The sequence below is a fragment of the Cupressus sempervirens genome, chromosome 10 (assembly GCF_028749045.1).
Source record: "Cupressus sempervirens isolate cs-2001-9-10 chromosome 10, ASM2874904v1, whole genome shotgun sequence".
NCBI classification, from domain to species: Eukaryota; Viridiplantae; Streptophyta; class Pinopsida; order Cupressales; family Cupressaceae; genus Cupressus; species Cupressus sempervirens.
The window spans coordinates 211,134,994-211,156,208 of record NC_143127.1 but is presented as its reverse complement, the minus strand read 5'-3'; the positions used below and the strand labels follow the sequence as shown (position 1 = coordinate 211,156,208).

The window sequence follows — 21,215 nt, the reverse complement described above, 5'->3', positions numbered from 1 at the left end:
TTTAATTGTGGATACCAGGAATTAGATGATGTTTAAGTTTGCTCAAATTGTACTGAAGATACAACTCTTGAATCTAATTATTATCATATATTGTGCTGTTGTAATTTCTGGTACCTTTGATGTCACACCTTTAAGTTTCTTTAGGGACCTAATGCCTCATTTTCAAATCTATTCAGCGGTGTCAAACTTTTCAATAATTTGGGTCACAAAGTTAATGTCGCACACCATCACAGCAACTTAAGTAGAGAGTATTGATCTAAATGCTTTCTCTTTAAGTTTAAAATTGTTCGGTTACACATTGTACTATTATGGAAGTATATAAGATTTTTTTATGAGGAAGTCAAGGTATTGAGTTGGATTACTGTAAGGGAGAGAATTGTTTGGAGTAAATGCACAACCACCCATGGTCTCTGGCTGTCCTTGTGCTATAACACATGCACATTTTTGTCTAGTTTGAAGTTATTTGAGGTTTGAAGAAATGACTTACATAAAAGTGCTTTATAAACATTCACCAATCTTTTCTTACAGATGTCTAATTAATTTATCAGGAATAAACTTAAAGAAGAATTTATCAAATAGATTTTGTCAGCGTTCGTAAAAGATTAGAGCAAGAAACACTAAAACATTGTAAATATAACTAAATAAGGTAGTTCCCCAATGTTAAATTGAGACTATATGATTCAAGTATAAAATAGCCATTTGAGCATAGGAGCCCTGATGGAAACAAGGCACTGATAGTAACAATGCTTGCAATTATTCTGTAGCCTTTTAGTATCAAAGCTGACACTATTGCGTTGCATGAGTCTTTAGCAAGAAAGTTTAGTTGTTGAACCAATAAATTAATTAAATTAAATTGCAGGACACATTTTAAACATGCAAAAACAGAACTGGCAAGCTGGGCCTGCCACATGAAGATTTTTTTTCTGAATTTTGGTTGCCTTTGAATTGTTTTAACAATTATTATGTTTGTAAAAATTTCCTTTTTTTTGAGACTTTTATCTGTTGAACTAATATCCTAACTGTAATGCAGAGGTTCTGTCGACCAAAATAATCCCTTTGAGAAAGCAAGTGCAAGTGATTGAAGGGGATGCAATGGAAGAGTAATTCATGGTGATAAACCACAAAATAAATTCTTAATGCCTTCTCAAAAAACTCATTGAAAAATATATTTATTATCATTTCAGTTTACCTTTCAAGCCAATTGAACTGTTATGCAGAATTCATTTTTCATTTGACAATTATTTCTTCAAATGAATTTTGTTATATGAGGATTTTGTGGTAAATGATGTTCTTCTGTATCTCACACTGTTTCAAGCAAATGCATATTCCGTTACATGCCAACAACATAGATTAAAGAACCATGCCTTTGCTTTGCAGGGATATGGATTTGTAAAGTAGGCAAATCATTAGGCTAATTAGATTAACAAGAATTCAGTTTGATTATGTTATCATCCCTTAAAAAGCATATATGTCTTTTAATGGAAAGATGGAAGTTTTAAGTATTCTTCGGAACGGGCATATACCAAGAAATCCACAAGGTAATTTGTTAGACTATACAATATGGTCGGAAGAGATAACTGTTTTCGAGTTAAAATTTTAAGAAATACTTGTTTGAATATTGTGGATAATCAGTACAGCTTTATGAAGTAAACGTTTTGTTGAACTTACTATGGCTAATGTATGTTTTTTCTCATTTTGGGTATGGAGAAATCTTTTTCTTACACATATATAATGAATAGGACATATACCAAACATAATGGCAGCGCTTAGTACATTTGCAGTGGTCCGAGAAAACTAACATTTTGGTATTGTCAATGCACATCTATGAACTTAAGTAGACCTATTGCTCAAGGAGCCTCAATAGGATCAAACTACATGTAATGTCCCCTTTTTAGCATTCATAGCATGATGTTGTCGTTAGCCTATTTCCCCACTGTCCCGTAGGCTAACCAGGACATTAAAGGGACTTAGAGGCCATTTGGCCTAGATAGTTTCAGTTGCAGGTCTTTCTGAGGGGTTTTGATGCAACTTTGGGCATACTTACTATTTATAGTAAGTCATCTTGGATATGGTCGGACATCCAGTGGCAGCGGTATGTCGATGGTGATTGTTTAAAATCGGCAAGAACACTTGTTTATCATTGATAAGATTTGTTATGCATTGATAAAGCTATTTTATAAAGTTAAATTTAAATATTTAACTTTATTAATGCATAGACTATAGTTTGTGAGAAATATTTAAATTAAAAGAGTCCCCTTTATTTTATAACACATTGGAGACATAAGTTACATAAAAGGGAGTGATGTTTTATCCCACATTGAGAAAACGAAGGATTGAGCCCTTGTGAGAACACTATAAAAGAAATGGAAAAGCTTCTTTTAGGCAGGCTTGGAAATATCAAAGAAATTAGGAAATTTTTTGGAGATTATGTCTCAATAGTTTGGAGGACGAAATCTCTTCAAGCCGAAAATTTTGACACCATTGAAAGATATGGTTTTGAGATTCAACATAGTAGCAATCCGAAAAAGCGGAACCGAAAAAGCAGGCTGAAAAAGCGGGTACGAAAAAGTAGAACCGAAAAAGCAGACCGAAAAAAGAAAAGCAGAAGGGGCAACATTAAAGGAAATTATTAAAGCCATCTACAACCAGGTTCTTTTGTTAGTATTGTTTTTTAGGGTGTTATAAGTTTTCAGCTGTAAGTGTGCATTATACCAGCATTATCATTTTGTAATCCATGTAAATGTCAAAGTCTTAGCCATATTTCATGAGCATTGTATTTCTTCATTGCTAATGTAGTATGGCTTTGATACGACTGATGAAGTACGGCTCTGATACCACTGATGAAGTACCACTCTGATACCACTGACGAAGGGCCACACCACCTTTACCAACTCACAACCAAGAATGCAACAATATGAAGACAATTTTATTATACTTGAAAATCCAATACCGATTACAATAACCTTTCTGCAAGATCTCTCAAGATCCAATCCAAATCCAAGCTAGTCCAGATCCACACTCTGGTAGAAACCTCCAAGATCTCAACTTGTGCTCGCAAGCCACCAAGCAACCTCCTTGTTTCTAAACCGCAGTCACTAGCTCTTCTCTAACCTTATCCAAGATCCAAGTGTAAACTGCCTCACATTCGGCGCTCTGTTTACACACTCACAACTCCATCACAATCTTGCTGTAAATTGCCTCACATTCGGCGCTCTGTTCACAGACTCAGGAACACTCACTCTTCACTTCCTCCTTCTCTTTCACACCTTGAAACTTTCCAAGCTTTCCAAGCTTCCACTTCTCGAGCTTCTCCTTCTCAAGCTTCCACGTCTCAAGCTACTCCTTGAGCTTCTCCTTTTCGAGCTTCTACTCCTCAAGCTTCCCCTTGAGCTTCTACTCCCCAAGCTTCCCCCTTGAGCTTCCACTTCTCAAGCTACTCCTTGAGCTTCCACTTCTCAAGCTTCTACTCCTCAAGCTTCCCCTTGAGCTTGATTAGAAATGCTCATATGCCTTGCTTAAATAAGCACTTACCACCCAATGCATGACTTATCCACAACCTTCTAGAATTCCTCCACAACTTTCTACAACTTCCACAACCTTTTACATCTTCCAAAACTTTCTACAATATTTATAACTTTCTAGAATTCTACCCACTCACCTCGATAAATGGAATGACAACAATTTATTTTTTTATTTTTTCTATTATGCCACCTATGCACTTCGAAAATAGAAATCCTATTTTCCTTTCTTTTGTTCTTTTTTATTTTTTATTATTTCTCCTCTAATTTTCGTCACTTTTCTCTCTCCTCTAGATTTTTTTTTTTTTTGTTCCAACTTTTTTTTTCAATTTTTTTTTTTTTTCAATAATTTTTTCCATGCAAGATGCTCCTGCATCAATTGCAATTAAGAAGATAATAGTTGCTGGTGTCATTTAAGCAATTTAATATCATTATTTATTAGCTAGTTAGTTTGCATGCCAACTGTTTGTAAAAATGCCAGTTGGTTGTACGTGTTCACTTCTCATGCTTAGATCATATATATGCACTGAATATTGTCCAAATTAGTAGCACACTCATGTTAGGTCATTGTGTAGTCCATTGTAGTCTTCTAGCACAAGATTCTCATTGATGCAAATTGAAGAAAAAGTCATTTGAAGCTCGCTGAAATACTATATTAGTCATACGTCCCTTGCATGTGAATTGTTTGATGAAATTCTTTGAGCTTTCATCAGCGTTTTTTGAGGGCAGATTTGAGGAGGGTTATTACAGTGGTATCAGAGCTTGCTTGCAAAGTGTTTGATGAAATGTCAATCCACTGAAGTATAAAGATTTTTTGGTGTTTGAAGAAGTTATAACCTATTGGGGTTATTACACTACAACTGCATCCAATGAAACACTAATATTATTAGGAAATGCGATTTTTAAAACTTCAGATTACAACAATGATCTTGATAGGTATGACTTGGAATTCATACAACATTAGGAGAAAACTACATATAAGGTGAAACAAACTTATTGCAGGGTTCTTCTTTGAAGCTGCTGATGTGTGTGACCATAGTCTGCAAACTATGCGAGTAGTCCCCCATGAGTTTCCACAAATTTAAACTTGCGAGTTTTCATAGACAGGAAAAACATGGACATTTTTCACATGCTTTTCTGGCTATAAAACCAAGTATTTTATATTTTAAGATACTGATTTTTAATTTTCTTTATTTTGTAATCAAATTTTGCAAAAATATGTTTTTAAATTTTTAGTACAGTTGTGGAGTAAAAATTATGGGCTACTGAGTAAAACTATGCATGGGACAACTAATAATATATGTGGTTTGTAATAACTACAGTTAAAGTAAAATCAAAATATACCCTAATTTACATTTTGTGACAATTATACAAGGTTATGTTTAATCTGACATTGATATCTCTTACACATTGGATCAATGCAATCGGAAATTCTTTTCGTTCACACCTTTGTAGGAGTAAATGGGCGACTCCTCAACATCCCCAAGACCAAAATAGCGTCCACACAAGAATGACATGAATACATGGTTTTAACAATGCAAGATTGATTGCATATTAGAATAGACATGAAAATGAGAGGCATTGCTTCAATAGACAAGCTGAGAGGGAGGGTCAGACATGATGTGGACATGTTATAATCTTATGCAACGAGACAATTGAGGTGTTGACTTTGGTTATTGAAAGTAAATGCCTCGAGATAATTTAGCAATCTTTGACGACACTTGTGACCTAAATAAACTGTAGTTGTTAAGTTCAAAATCTTATTCACACCATATTATTCTTTATTAGCCTTCCCATGTAACCTGATTAATGACCCTCTTCACCAGAATTAAGATCCACAAAAGGTAAGAAGACTTGTATTTATATGCTATATTTTCCTGCTATTGCAGAATTCTAATCAAATTTAAGGTCTTCTTCCATGGAAGAAATGGAGAATAGGGTTCAACCAATTATGGGAGGCTTCTTAAGACTAAATTAACATCCAATAGGCACATTGGACATCCTTATGAAGGTTTAATGACTTTTAATGGCTTTATCCATTGCCAAATGAAAGAGATAAATAATTTTTCAAGCAATTAATCATTCAAGCATAAATCATGACTTGCTAATATTTGATATTGATTATTCTATTTGGGTTCTTCACTCACAAGTGAATTTTGATTGAAATTCTCTCTTAAACATATATATCTCATAAGAAGATAAATTGACACTTAGAAGTTTACTAAAAACCCATGGTGATAAACTATGCTCGGATATGTAAATGGGAATCACAACAAATCTTTTATATATTTGTGTGTGCGTTTGCACGTGCACGTGTGTGTGTGTGTGTGTGTGTGTGTGTGTGTGTGTGTGTGTTTGTGTGCGCACACTCGTGTGTGTGTGTGTGTGCGCGCGCGCGTGTGCATGTGCGTGTGTGTGTGTGTGACATATCAAAGATGTGTGATATGCCAATCTTATGTAGAGTATAGCACTTGACATGAGCTTGGAAATCTAACAAGTTATTTCCAAAACAAATGCTCAAGCTAATCCAATAGGACAAATGGCTCCTCACAATCAGGCGTAAAGCTACTAAAGCCACAAAGGGAAGTTGGGTTCGAATGAGCAATCCCTCCTAGTTCTAACTTTTGAAATCATTTAGTCAAGAGCTACAAATAAAGCCATCAAGATTGCATTAGGAAACATTAATGCTCAATTGTATGTTTTTCTCTGAATACATATGTTTTAAAAAAAAAATGTTAATGCTCAATTGATATGTTTTTCTCTAAATACATGTTTAAAAAAATCTATTATCGAGTAAATGAACATTGATTCAGATACATAACAAAACACGGAAAAAATAATATGGATCTCAAATTTAGGAGGGACAATGAAATCAACTTTGTTCTTAAAAGAAACAAACTAGAGGGAGGGAAACTCCCCAAACAAAATTGACATTGAAATCTTAACTCTAATCACATGTAACTTCGAGTATTTGGGAAAGAAACGAAAACCATGAACCCAGAACTATGCATAAAGGAAATAAGCTACAAGATTAAAAAAATTGAAAATAGTAAACTTGAAAATTAAATTTGTATATAGGCGGTTGTCTTTGATCTCGTAGCATATTTGTACAAGGATTTAGTACCTCTACCAAATCAATACGGAGTATTTTGGGATAAGCAATTTGTCTTCATTACATTTCTACAAAGATGATAGATTTATTGATAAACTAATGTGTTATCTATATCAGTACCATACTCGTGCATAGGAGGGATATTTTTCCACACAAGTTTTTAGTTAGCATATTAGCTAATGTAGTGATCACTTTTTGGTTTAGAATTGCCATAAGGAATTATTGACAAAAAAAACTCACAAAACCCTCAATAAATCGTACATTTGAACAAAGGATTTCAACATCGTAAACTTTCAAGAGGAATGGTAAGAGCTGTTGGTTTCAACTTTACATATATGCCTTTGCTTTTTAAAATTGATCTCCATAACTTGACATAAACATTCATTTCGGCATTTAATTTTTAAACATATGGATAAAGAGATCTAAACAAAGAAAAATGGAACTTAAATTTCTAATCATGCAACCATAAGTTTATTTCATGTCTATAGGAACACTCAACACTATTGGCTATGATCTCAATTCAAATTTAAATTAGTTTGTTCGAACACCTTGAATTCTAATTGGTGGAGCAATAAGGGATGGAAGTACATAAGTTTCATGTGTGGCTTATCAATCCAACTTGAACTTTTTACGAAAATGCTCACTCCTATTTTTAAAAAGTAACAATTATGTAGAGAAGTATGGTACAATAGGAAGATCTATTCTAGTAACAAAGAAAATAATAGATCCAAGGAGGCAAAACATAACAAAAGCCCTAAGCTGAAGTATTTTAAAGAGGTGGAATTTACAACATGCTTGTCGATCCCACGATAGAATTACATTACTTTGTATGTGGCAATGACCAAGAACCACCTAAAGTCCTAATAAAGATAAATCTTTTCTTTTTCTAAAGAACAACCACACTTGAAATTAAAAATAACATAATCATTTGTTTGAAGTTTGTTTGACATCTACAAAGAGCTTTACATGATGGTCTTCTATTTACACAAAGATAAAGTTCAAGGGCTAGATGATATTTTAGATGTCTTTTGACATCAAGTATTCAACTTTCATTAGTGATGACCTCATGAAAGGAATCATGTTGGAAGAACACAATGTTCAAAGAGCTAAATGCTACAACATTGTCCTTAATCCAAAGCAAGAGAAAACTCAAGCAATCATAATAGCATTGAATTGCATTGTATAACAAAATTTATAAAATTCTAACATAAGTTAATAGAAATTTTAAAGCAGAATCATCTCCATTTCCTAATTAGCCTTTATTTCAAGTTGGTTTATTGGATAATGTCACAAACTCAAGAAAACACTCGAAAAACAAGTTTGTTCAAGGTCATCATCAAACTAGACATCCCAAATGCCTTGAACAATTACAAACAAAATCATTCATAAAATACTAAGGTTGGGTGCGAATTTTACAATCACATAAATAAGCTAGTCATTACATCACAATATAATTAATGACAAGACATGTAACCCTTTCGTTCATTGTAATATTTTTATCATGGGCTTTCTCTTAAGTTGCATATTTTTATCAAACATGATCTCATTCAACAAAAGAAACTTGAGATTTTTAACAAGGACATTCTCTTAACTTGTACTTTTTTATCACAAACTCATCCAATAAAATAAACTTCAAAAAAATCCAAATCATTTTAATTGTGCAATTGATAATATTTTTCCTCTTATTTCGTAGGTATATAATGAGTAGATAAGAGTAAGCATAAACAATTGTCCACCTTGCAAAATCCACTTAAATAAAAATGTGAATTATATACATCATCATTGAAATTTGTAATATTTATGTAATTAATTTAATATGAATAATTGTGTTAGTTGCTTAGTCACATATGGCTTATAAATTCATTATCATCAAGATTTTGTAATATTGACACAAATTCTTTGTTGTGGGTTGATCAAGAAAAATAATTTATTTTGGAAAAGTAAAATCATGCTCACTTAGTGATATATATCATGCTCATAAGTTCATAGATATAAAAATGTAGAGATATATACCTTGGTCATGATTCATAAAACATAACTTAGTGTATACAAGTATTGGTCCCACTTTTATAGGGCCATTTTGAATACAACAAAAAGAATGTTGATGTGACCTTAAGATCTTAGTTAAAAAGTAGAGGAATTGTAAAGTAAGCTACTTTGTTGTTAATTGTTGATCTCCGTGAAGGCTTGTTTCACTTTTATGAGCATCTCCTAGATGCAATGATAGCTAAGTGCTCCATTTGTTATCACAAGAGATGAGTTTGTGTGAACCACTATTCAGGAAACTTGGGTCAACAAGTTTGACTTATAAAACTACACAGTTGAATACTGATAATCATATCACAAATAAGTCACTATAGAAAAAAACTAGAGGGAAGTTGAGATTTCCACATAAGATTTTGGGAAACAATAGATTTTATCCCCTAAAATATTAATATTATGAACCGTATAATTTGAAAAAAACATGTTACATAGAATAAAGAAAATGCACTAATAAATATTAGAAGTGACATTTTATATACAAGGTTTATAAGATGACATCAACTGGATTGCTTCTCTAGAAGATTGCCTAATTTGGAGTGGACTTTGTAATTGCTAACTTCTAACAAAGGGGTGTTTAGGGGGAAAAGGGAGATGCTTTAATAAGATGGAGGTCTCCACTTTACAAGCCACTAAAACATTGAAAAAGATGGGATAAGATAAAGGGAAAGAGATAATCCCCAAATATTATTCCTCTTTACAATCCAAATTAGATTAGCAAGGACCCAAAAGAGAAAGGGAAGCAATTCTAGATTTGATAAAGCAATGCCCGTTGGCCTTTATAGGCTAGCGTGTATGCAAAATTGAACTTATTGATCAAATAATGTAGATCTAGATGCTAAACATGTACAAGCATCCCAATTAAAATATAGATCTAAGGTATAAATATGAAAGGAAAAAAAATATAAGACTCGTCATGAAATATGTAGTAGAAGATATATTTTAGCTTTGAAAATCGTAGATTTGAGCTTGTTTATGAAGATTTGATTGGAGATCTCTAAATAAAATGATGAAATAGATTAAACCTAGAAACCATGCTTCCGAGAAAGCAAAATGGTCAAGGTTGACCTATAGTGCCTACCTCATTTTTCTTTTAGTTATATTGCCAAACGCTTTTAGGCCATTTTTCACATTATGATTATTTGAGATAGGGGTGCTCAATTACCCAGTTAGTCGATATTATTCTTCATGATTTGCTTAAATATTTGATAGATACTTTATACTCTAGATATTTTTGGTGTTATTGTGATTCATGGATATTCATGTGATAATGCTAGATGATTAGATATGATGTTCATAGTTAGATTCACGGTGATGTTTATATGGTTTATGGATACTTACCCCATACTTGCATGTGTATGGTGTGTGTGTTTGTTTTACTTTTCTGTTGGTGTGTCTGATGTGCTTAGGGGAAGGAATCGTAGTCACCTGCTAGTCGGGATCTACAAAATGTACCACTCCCCGTCATTATCTATTTAGTTTATATATATATACATGCTTGAATGTTTATCTAGGTTGCAAGTATCAGACATCAACTTCACTGAATTTCCAAAATGAGTATGCCCTTATTGTAATATCTCAATGGTAAAGAGGGGAGATAGTTTCAAATCCAAATCCCAACCCTGGGCCAATTTGTCCTATAGTAAAGGACAAGTATCTGATTCTCCACCCTTCCAAATTTGTCAAGGTGACATAAGCCTGATGACTTAAGCAATGAGTTTGAATTTTTATGTTTATCTAGTTGTCATGATTCTTTAGAAACTTGTGGCTTGCCTTGTGATTTTGTGTCAATGATCAGCTAAGAGAATTAATGAGAAAAAAATTGAGAGAAAAATGTCGTTATTCTGAGGAGTGACTTTTAAAAGATCTTATTAAAAAGGTCTAATTATAGAATTAGATAATTAAACCTATTATTTTAAATTTATATAGACATAATTAATTAATTGGTGTAATTATATTGCAAAAGTGATAAAATTATAAGTATAGTTAAATGGGGATCTTTAAATATTATTATTTGATTTAAAATCATAAATATATTATTTCTAAGTCCTCTGGCTAAATTAAGCAAAAGGGAATTATAAAATACATTATTATTCAAGAGGACACCAAGTGTGCATGAAGTAAGTAATTAAATTAAATAACAGAAAATTAAAAAAGAGGGAGCTCAATTAGAAAACACAGAAACTCTAACCAGGTTTGGAGGTCTTTAATTTGGAATTAGAGCTCATTTTTTCACACACAAGTTAGGAGAAACAACCAAAACTTTGGCCAGTGGATTTTCTTGTGGGCTTTTGGAGATAGGGACTTGGTGGGCACAACCCTTCATTGAATTTCGTTACCATCATACTAAGGTAGGAATCTATACAATTCTTTTGTACATTCCTCCAAGGATTCTTCTATCTTCTTCATGTCTACAAAATGAAAAATTGATTGTGTCAGATATGAGACAATTTTACATTATTTTATATCTATAAAATCGTAGGAGAATCTAAAATCCTTGTTTAAAAAAAAAAAAGATTTGTCTTTGAATGGAGAATATTTTTGAGATCTACAAATTAGAAACCCTCATTAGAAGAATTAAATGTAGAGGAAAAAACTCCAAGCTAAGGTTTGAAAATAAAAATTGAAATTGAAATACACAAATTTGATTTTTGAACATTACTCTCCCCATTAGGCTGTTTTCAAGAATTCGTAATTTTTTTTAACAAACTTACCACGATAAATAATAATTATTGTGGTAAGTATTTGAATTTAAATTTGGGAGGGGGGCATTCACTATTTTCTTTTTAAAAATATTTGAGGTTGCCTAAGCAGCCAAGGGCTGCCATGATGACCTCTAAAGGGCCACACGAAGGCAGCTAGCCCTTTTGGGCTTTTCAAATTATTAGTTTCTTAAATAGTTTTTTTAATAAGTTATTTTCTTATATAAATATATATATATATATATATATATATATATATATATATATATATATATATATATATATATATATATATATATATATATATATATATATATATATATATATATATATATAATGTTATTAATATTAAATATTAATATTGTATATTATGGTATTTAATTATTATTTTAATTAATTTTAAATAAATTTTTTAATTATTATTACCTATCGGTAATGGGTCAAAGCCTAGATTAATTATTATTTTTATTTGTTGAGATTAATTATAATTATGTGTAAAATTCAAGTATATTTGAACCCAAGCCCTCTGATGAGAGGCTCACAAGTTGTCGTTGTCATATAGGCTCTTGCCTATAAAGTTAATTATTATTATATTTGATATTATTTTGATTTTGTTTTGTACAAAAAAAAGGTTCATTATTAGATCATATTAATATTTATTAAATATAATGATTATTTAATTTTTAAACTTGGAACTTTTCAACGATAAAGAATGGGAATTGTAGGTAAAGTTTAGATTGAGAGACACGAACAAAAATTAAAACTGATATTGATGCAAATTGATTTTTATGGATTTATATCACAAACCAAAATAACTAAATAACCACATTTGTTTTATATACTTGTTGAGGTTTTGTGTTTTATCTTGCAATGAGTTCTGGGGTAAAATTAATATTTTGACCAATTAGGCATGTTTACCATATCCCTAGGAAGTGTTTCTTTTAGGATGTTGTTATTCGATGTTAGTCATGTTTATTTCATTCCCAACCATTGTGATGCATTCACATATTTTTTGGTGAGAACTAGTTCTATTATGTAAGCTCATGTTGTGATTTTCGTGAAATAACCTTTAAGGATTGATAAGATATATATGGTGTGCTTCGAGATGCTTGTATAGAAGTGATATGGTTATTGTGATTATATGCAATAATATTTTACGAGCTTAGGGTGGGATTATCTATATGTTTATTGGGAAATGACTTGCAAAGGGGGTCAGAGCCCTAATATGGCTACCTGGGTAACTCTTTGTAAGTAGTGTTAATAAGTGATAATATGATCATTAATGGGGTTTAAATGGATTAACAATATGTCAATTTGATACCTCACCCATGCCTTGACTACTAGTGTAGACTAGGATGAGAGTAGAGAGGGTGCATGATTGTGACCTTGCTTCATCAGTATGCCTTGACTGTACAAAAGGATATTGATACCACATAGAGTCACTAGGGGTTCAAGGTCCTGAGTGACTGATAGGGTAATCTTAGAGTTGACTTGTGCAATGACACTTGCCTATATACGTATTAGGTTTACTACATGTCTTGTTGCCTCTGGGATTAGATATTACCATGTGTACATAGTACCCTTGAGATAGACTACCTTCAGGATCTTGAGACTTAGATTCTTGTTGTAACTTTGGATTGTTATCTGTTTGGGATTTTTTATTACCTCCTCAACACGGTGGGAGTGGGACCACTCAGGTTCCACAAGGTCGGGAGGTAGTAATCCTTTACCATTGAGGCCTAGCAGCCAGACACCATTGCTAGACATATCATTGATGCAATTGTTCCATTCTTTCTACCTAATGCTTATGTTGGATGATCAAGCATAGTATGTTGTTTTTCAGATATTGAGGTCCTACTGGATGATGTTCTTATCATGATGTATACTCTTTTAGCATATCATACCCTATGACATATGTTGTGGATGAGTATGCACCATTATGTACTTGTATGTTCTTTTATGAGCTTTGCTTATGTAGTTAATATGATGACACAATTATGATTATTAGTTAAACATATACTTAATTAACTTCCATATGTGATTCAACATTATGGAACCCTTGAGAAATGTAATTGCTATTATTTTGCTTATGTTATATGTGAATTGTACATGATTTTATTGCTTCCGCATTGGTTTCTCTTATAAGTTTTACTCTTGCAAATAAAAAGTTTGGCAAAATTAGTATCTTTTAGCTTAATTTCTTGTGGGTTCCTTGACGGGGCGTTACACAACCTGGTCGATCACATTCCTACAAGGTTGACGTGTACCAAGGGCACTATAACAGTGTCAAACCAACTTCTCTAGAAAACTCCTAAGGAGTAATTTCCATATCTACATGTAAAGCTTTGCTCTCCTATTTTTACACATATAAAGTAAAAGGTTTTTGTTGTTTTCTGGATGAGAGCTTGCCTCGGTCAAGCCCTAGATTGAGGAATCGACCTTGCATTGAAATATGATTGATAAAGGAAATGCTTACATGTAGTAGATCTAAATAATATCAAATGAGAGATACAATTACTTTTGAAAATGCAATTGCATTTGATATCTGATCAAGTATGTAAGTGTAATAGCCTTGACTTAAAGAAATCGTAAAGAAAGCAAAGAAGCCAAAACCTCATATATGGAAATGTACGTGACATGTCATGGATGAATAATGGAAGAGCTTGAATGGATTGGAATGATAGATCTTCTCCTTAGAGCCAAACTCTACTACCACCTTGAAGGAAGAAGCTTGATGGAAGAAGGAGATGCCAACACTTGAATGCTTGAAGATGCCTGCTTGAAGAACACCTTAATTGCTTGCTTGCTTGTGGATGTATTGTGAAGGCATGATGTGAAACTAAAGCCCCCAAGCCTCCTTATATACTAGTTTTCAGGTGGGAAAACAACTCAGGTCAATTGGGGAACGAAATAAATCAATTGGTAAACTCGTAGCCTTTTGGATCTCAAGCCTTGCAATCATTGGAGACAAAGTTGACTTGGTTGACCTTGACTTGGACTAGGTCAACTTGGGGTCAACCTTGTCTAGATTAGGTTGACTTGGTCCCAGAGAAGGGAGATATCAAACCTCAGAAAGGCCTAGAAGGATGTGCAGGTGAAACTGGAAGAGAGATGGCCTACCAAGAGATAAGGACATAAAGGTGGCAAAGAAACACCTAGAAGACCATATTGGAAGGTGAGAGATGATGATGAAGCATGAGATGGAAGGAAGAAAAAGAAACTGAAACCTCATTAAGGAGAGCTACAAGGTCTCAAAATGAAGTGTGCCGAATTTAAGACATTTTCACCCCCTACTTTTTTCATCCCGCTACTTCTATTGAGGTGGATCCTTTGCTATTGAGGTGAGAAGGGAGTTTGCAGTGGGGTGGAAGACCTTTCGGAATGTTGTCCTAATTTTGTGGTCTTGTTGGCTTTGGACCTTTGGTTATGATGGCGGTTTTAGAGGGACAAGTTATCTAATGCCTGAGTTTAGGTACTGATCCTTTTTGAGGATTTGTGTGTCGTGTTTCTTTTCTTTCTATGACCGAGTGTTTGCTATTAGTTTTAAAGGGCTCACCTGGGTCCTTTATTATTGCTTTTGATTAAAGTATGCAACTTGTATGGGGGCTTGTCCCATGATGATCTTAGACAATGCAAATTGTGGTTGGTGGCTATGTAGCATTCAAACCTTTGTTTTTGATAGAGGTAGACCTAAGATGTTGCTTTTTCTTAATGTTTGGCACTAGGTAATGTTAATGTGTCATTTTAACTATGTCTAGTGTCTGCCCTTTGGGCTTGTCTTTGTTATACCGCAGACCAACACCCTCTTGCTACTATTTAACAGAAAACAATTGCCCGCCTTGTAAAATACACTTTTTAAAAAGTGTATTAAATATATCATCATTGGAATTCGTAATATTTATATAAATTATTTAATATGAATGACCATGTTAGCTACTTAGTCACATATGGCTTTATAAATTCATTATTATCAAAATTTTGTAATACTGACAAAAATTCTTTGATGTGGGTTTATCAAGAAAAATAGTTCATATTGGAGAAGTAAAATTGTGTTCAATTAGTGATATATATCATAATTTTATAAATATAAAAACGTAGAAATGTTTACTTTGGTCATATATTCATAAAACATAATTTAATGTATACAAGTATCGTTTCCAGTTTTTTGCGATCATTTTGGATACCTTAGTAAAAAGAATGTTGACATGACCTTAAAATCTTAGTTATAAAAGTAGGGGATTCACCAAGCAAGTTACTACGTTTTTTAAGTGTTGAAGTTTCGCTTCATCTTTATGAGCATCACCTACATGCAATGAGAGCTAAGTGTTCCATTTGTTCTCATGAGAGATGAGTTCTTGTAAACGAGAACCAATATTCATAAAACTTGAGTCAACGAGTTTGACTTATAAAACCACAAATAAATTAGTGTTAAAAATAGAAAGCATTTGAAATTTCTACACAGATTTTGAGAAATAATAGATTTTATCCCCTAAAATATTAATGTTAAAGAACCATATAATTTTAAAAATTCACATAAGATTTTAAGAAATAATAGCTTTTTTCCTCCAAAATATTAATGTTAGAAATCATATCTTAGATAGAATAAAGAGAAGGTTGTGAGAAAATGAATAGTGGCATTTGTGGTCAAGCAGCCTGATACTAAATTCATTAAATTCTTCTGTAGGTTTAACGCTTTCAATAAAAAGCTGCAACACTTTCTAACTCAAGACAAGCTCGGGAGCTTTCAAATAAATTCTAATGGCCTCTGTTTGATTACAGAATAAAGGGCAAAATAAAATATGGGCTAATTCGTGTCAGATCTTATGTTGGGCCAAACATAACAGTCAAATGGTGCCCTGCTCGCGAGGATTTGAAGTTGTGAATAGGAAACAGAGTGAGTTCATAATCAAGAATCTGAATCAGCCACTGTTATGGTTGATGGACGGCCCATCAAAGATCGAAAAAACACTTTCAGATTTACTTTTTACACCATCATCTTATTTAAGAAAACATCTTCAAATTCATTGGAGCTCATGTACATGAATTCAATAACTTTCCGTTTAAACCAAATCTTAAATAATCTGAAATGCCAAAAAAAAAGACATTTTCGCCTGCTAATATTAATACACAAGTTTGTTGGGCAAGTTGATAGGAAGATCTCATATTTCTATATTGTTCATTGCAACTAGACCTTAAAAAATTTGCCCCAATTTAAAGCAGTATTGCAGTCTTGTTTCGCTTCATTTTCCAGATCGTTGACAAGCATGTGAAAATAGTGGGCAGTGAGATTTGTGAGACCAACGACCCAGACACGAAATTCATTGAATTCTTCTGGTGTCTTTTTGGCTTTCAATAAAACTCGGCAATTTCCTCTCAACACACTGATGAAGTTGTTCTAGTTGAGATTGTGCATGAGCTTGGTTATGCTCCAAAAATTCCTCGTAGTGAAATAATACCCATAAACATATGTCCACTTCAACATCTTTGTGCATTCAACAATTTGTACCCATGCTTCTCTCACAAATTTGACTTGTGATTCAGGTAACCATTGTTTGTCAGCCAACTCTTTGATCTGATTGTTTTGAGCATGCTTGAGATCAGACACTGCCTTTTCCTGAGATTTTTCTTGGGCTACCCATCGCTCATAATAATAACCGTACCTGTCCAAGGATTTTTTAATGGCCCCCCTCTGTTTCTTCTTTATTCTCTCTTGTTCATTATCTTAAAATCTGTTGCAGGCGTAAAATTCAGGATGTCCTTTCCATTCCCCAAGACATATCCAGCAGAATTCAAATTTGCATGGTTCCACACATGTCATCTGCATGCGACCTCCATTCTTCTCAATTGCACGCTCCCATTTGGGGCACGGCTTTGTAGTCGCAATTTTCCATTTCTCTGTTTCGCATTGTCTCTGTTCTTCAACACCCATTTTTTTACCATATCACCATTTGAATCCTCTGTTTCCCCTAACATACGATTCAACAAGAAATCGCCCATATTTTGTTCTGTCCTGTTTATCCTGTGATTAGAGAGAGCACATTGTCCTCACCCACGACAGCCCCACATTTTAGCTCTAGACATTTCAAAGAGAGAGATCCCATTCCATCTTCCCTAACTGAGGTCTGAACGTACTTTGTCCAACATTCACTACAGAAATAATGGACACGACCATGAAGAGCTTTCATGTTGGAAGAGGAGTGGGTTTCCATACAAATGGAATAGGATAACTGCTCCTCATCAGCCATCAAATCTTTTACTAAAGATTTCTCTTTCTCAAACAGCCCTAAATCTTTTTGCAGTTATTGTTCGTCCATCAACCATTCATCCAAAAAAATTTGAAGCATTCCAGTTGAAATGGTGGAGGAGGATCTTTGATTCGGACTGGGATAGATAGAAGAGGGAAGAAACATAGTGAATGGATTCCTCCATTCGTTCATTGATGTTTTTTGAGCTCAAAACGGAATAGCAGCACTTGCTGTCACTCTTCTCTGCAAAGGAGTTTTACTATTCAAAGTAATACGAGTAATCTTCTTCTTCATTAGTACTGGTAGAGTAAGAGTCATTCTCTGCTTTGAAATCCATCTTCCAAGCACCTTGTTTGCAGTCAATTTCTTTCCTTGTGTGAGATTGGAAGATGGCGTTGCTGGTATGGGGAAAATCGAGCATGGACACAAAATGTGATGGTCGGCTGTCTTTTTGTTCTTGAAAAAGCTCGTCTTTTCAAATTCAAATGAGTATCACTAGCACTTGCACTCCAAGGAGCAAGGGGTACGCCAATAGTGACAGAAGGTAAAAATCTATGTAAGATGATTTTCTACATATTTCTTTTTCAAATATTTACTATAATTTGGAAGGAAATCTAAAATAGGAAAACAATATGAACATCATTATATTGAAATAGGTAAATAATAAATGGTTGGATCACATACATAGTTTTTTCCTAAATTCATATACAGTTATATAAAACAAAAATAAATGTAGAAGAAGAATCGCAAAAAACAAGTATAGTTAGATTGTTATGTGTTTTCCCACAAAGTAAATTCTTTTTGAAGTAAAATAGCATTATCCTTTACACACATTTTTGTTTGTAAGTTAAATATAATGTTTACATTACAAGATGATGAGTAGTTTGTTTTTGGAACAAGAAGAAATGAATCTTCATAGCATGTAGCTACAAAAAAAGGTGTGATATTTTTTGGCAAAACCACCAAATCAAATAGTAGCCAATGACCGATATCAAGTAATTTGATGGGATTAAACTCCTAAACAACACAAAATCTAAGTTTCCCTCCTAAAACCAACCATTACATTTTCTATTTCCAAATTTAAAACCTTGACAAAATGGATACAAATGGACTAAAAACTATTACTAAAGTCCACAAATTGATCCAATTACATTATTTTATTTATTCATAAAAACTTACTAAACCCTTGTTGCCTATAGACCCATTACATCTCATATATTGGTCCTATGGCTCCTTCAAGACCATAAGGATATTTTAACCTTATATTTTTATTATTACAATCAAATGTCATAATAGGATTCAAGAAATCATAGTTTACCTTTATTGATTTACCAAATCCATTCATAGCCCTTGTTGTCTTCATGCCTTTAATAGCTCTTCTAGGTGCTCTTGCACTTAGGTTTCTTTTGTTGTTGGTACCTATTCCATTTATGGAGTTCCTTCTTTTTCTTGTGCATTCTCTTGCTCAAGAGTTTATGCCTTCTCCTGTGTAACCTCTCTTACTAGAGTGTCTTCTTGTACAGATTTGTCTTCTAGCTCAAGAGACTTTTCTTTCTCCTTTGTGGCTTGGCCCACTAGTGTGTGCGGCTTCTTTAGATTGTCCTCTATGGAAGGTGTGGAAACACTTACTAGTATATCTTCTTCCTTTTGTTTTTTAGGTACCTTTTCTTGTTCAGTCTTCTCAAGGAACCTATGCCTCTTTTGTCCTTTCTAATCATTTCTCCATTCCAGTCTTTTTTGGTGATTTTTGCTTAACTAGTGTTGCATATTTTTCTAGTGATCTTTACTTGGGCTCTTTGTCAAGTTTCTCCTTTTCTATTTTCTCTGGTTATTTGGCATCCACTGGTGACTCCTCTTTCTAAGGTGTTTGTTCCTTTATATGACTTGGTCAAGCTTTAGTCCCTGGTGATGTAAGTTGATTAAAGCTCACTGCTATCTTAGGTAGATCTTCTACATATTCTTCTTCATTGCATCTTTGCTTAGTCCTAATCCTTCTTTCTATTTCTTTTTTTTCTTCTCTTGTAGAATGATACCTTTTCCTTTTGTATCTTAAGGAATATAGTATATAATAGATCAATGGTACAAAAGTGCACCAAATAAGTGAAAAAAAAATATCTATATTAGTTAGAAAGAATAAAATGTGGTTTAGGAGAAGTATGAGAATTTGCATCTTTCTACACTATTGTGAGAGTTTTAGAAATTGTATATGAATCATTTCTCATTCTTAAATTTTGATCAAAGGAGAATGGTGGTTCTATATGAAGGTTGTTTAGTGATGTAACTCTTGATGTAGTTGTAAAAGGAAAACCTTACTGTTATGTTTTAGCAATATCATTTTTTTTTTGAAGTATCAATTTTTAGGATTTATGTACAGTGAGTGTTCATGGCATGGATAGTGGTATTTATCTATGCTTACCCAAGGACATAGGCATTCTAGGTAGACTTTTCTTGATCATCTTGGTTAATAGGTGGTCCATTGTAATTATCAAATTAGATAACCACATTTATAGCTAGTATTGGGGGTTTACAACTAGGTGTGTAAAAAAAAAATACAACCTCCCTAAGAGATCCATTTACATGACCCATATGAATCTAGAGGTTTATTGTCAAGATTTTTCATTGGCCTCTGCATAGAAAGAGTTCTTTTAGAAATCAGTCAACATCACGATTAATGTGTGGTTGTATGTGTGTATTTACAACAATACTTAGTGCAGTGTGAATATTGAGTGATTTAAGCATTTTTCTATTGTGTAGCCCCACTAGATTGTTTGTAGAGTAAAGGTACATTGACTAGTCAAATGCATTTTGTTCATAAATACATAGTTTTTTGTTTGTGCAATGCATTAGTAATTCCTAATCTTGTTCTAATGATTACACATATTTGGCAACATTCAATGAAAGTAAATTTGATTTTGAGTGTCACCTTGTTGGTGAAATATGGTTGTGTTAGAATTATTAGAATAACTGAGAGGGGGGTGAGGGGTGAATCAGTTATCCTTGGGTCTAGATGGGTGAACCCACAATAATGGGTTCCACTTTAGTGGGACGACCAAAAATGAAAACAATTGCAAAATGGGAAATTGAGTTTACCATATGTTCGCGCGAACTTTTTTTAAATCATCTTCGTGCGAACATATTTCATATGTTCGCGCAAACATACGTGATAAATAACATATGAAACATCGACTTCCAATGTTTTAAAATGTCTTTTCACCCAATTTTTTTGGGTCGCATGTTCATGCGAACATTATGTTCGCACGAACATATTCGTATGTTTGTGCGAACATATTCGTATGTTCGTGCGAACATTATGTTTGTGCGAACATATTCGTATGTTCGTGCGAACATTATGTTCACGCGAACATATTCGTATGTTCGTGCGAACATACAAAATTACATTTTTTGGGCCCTTTTTTCTTTAAATTTTTTTTTTTGCTCTTTCGACACCCATAATTGCAGATAAATGATCTCCTGCTGTAAAATAAAAAATGCCAAAATGTGCTACTCGGAGCATGCTTTCTAACGACTATAATTTTAATACATATTTTAATCATTAAGGCTTTCAAATATGAGTTTAACTCATCATAGGTTCATTACC

The 21,215-nt window shown here is 33.3% G+C and overlaps 1 protein-coding gene and 1 pseudogene across 2 annotated transcripts in view; one reads left to right on the top strand and one right to left on the bottom strand.

Moving 5' to 3' along the window:
• LOC149533383 (proteasome subunit beta type-7-B-like) overlaps positions 1 to 1,502 on the top strand; it is a 75,308-nt gene extending 73,806 nt beyond the window's left edge. For both annotated transcript variants that reach the window (XM_089803432.1, XM_089803433.1), the window contains exon 9: positions 1,031 to 1,502. In XM_089803432.1, the coding sequence (XP_089659558.1) occupies positions 1,031 to 1,104 (74 nt within the window). In that variant the 3' untranslated portion in view covers positions 1,105 to 1,502. The remainder of the gene's footprint in view (positions 1 to 1,030) is intronic.
• Positions 1,503 to 16,557: 15,055 nt separating this feature from the next.
• LOC149533382 (putative E3 ubiquitin-protein ligase ARI8) overlaps positions 16,558 to 21,215 on the bottom strand; it is a 31,602-nt pseudogene continuing 26,944 nt past the window's right edge.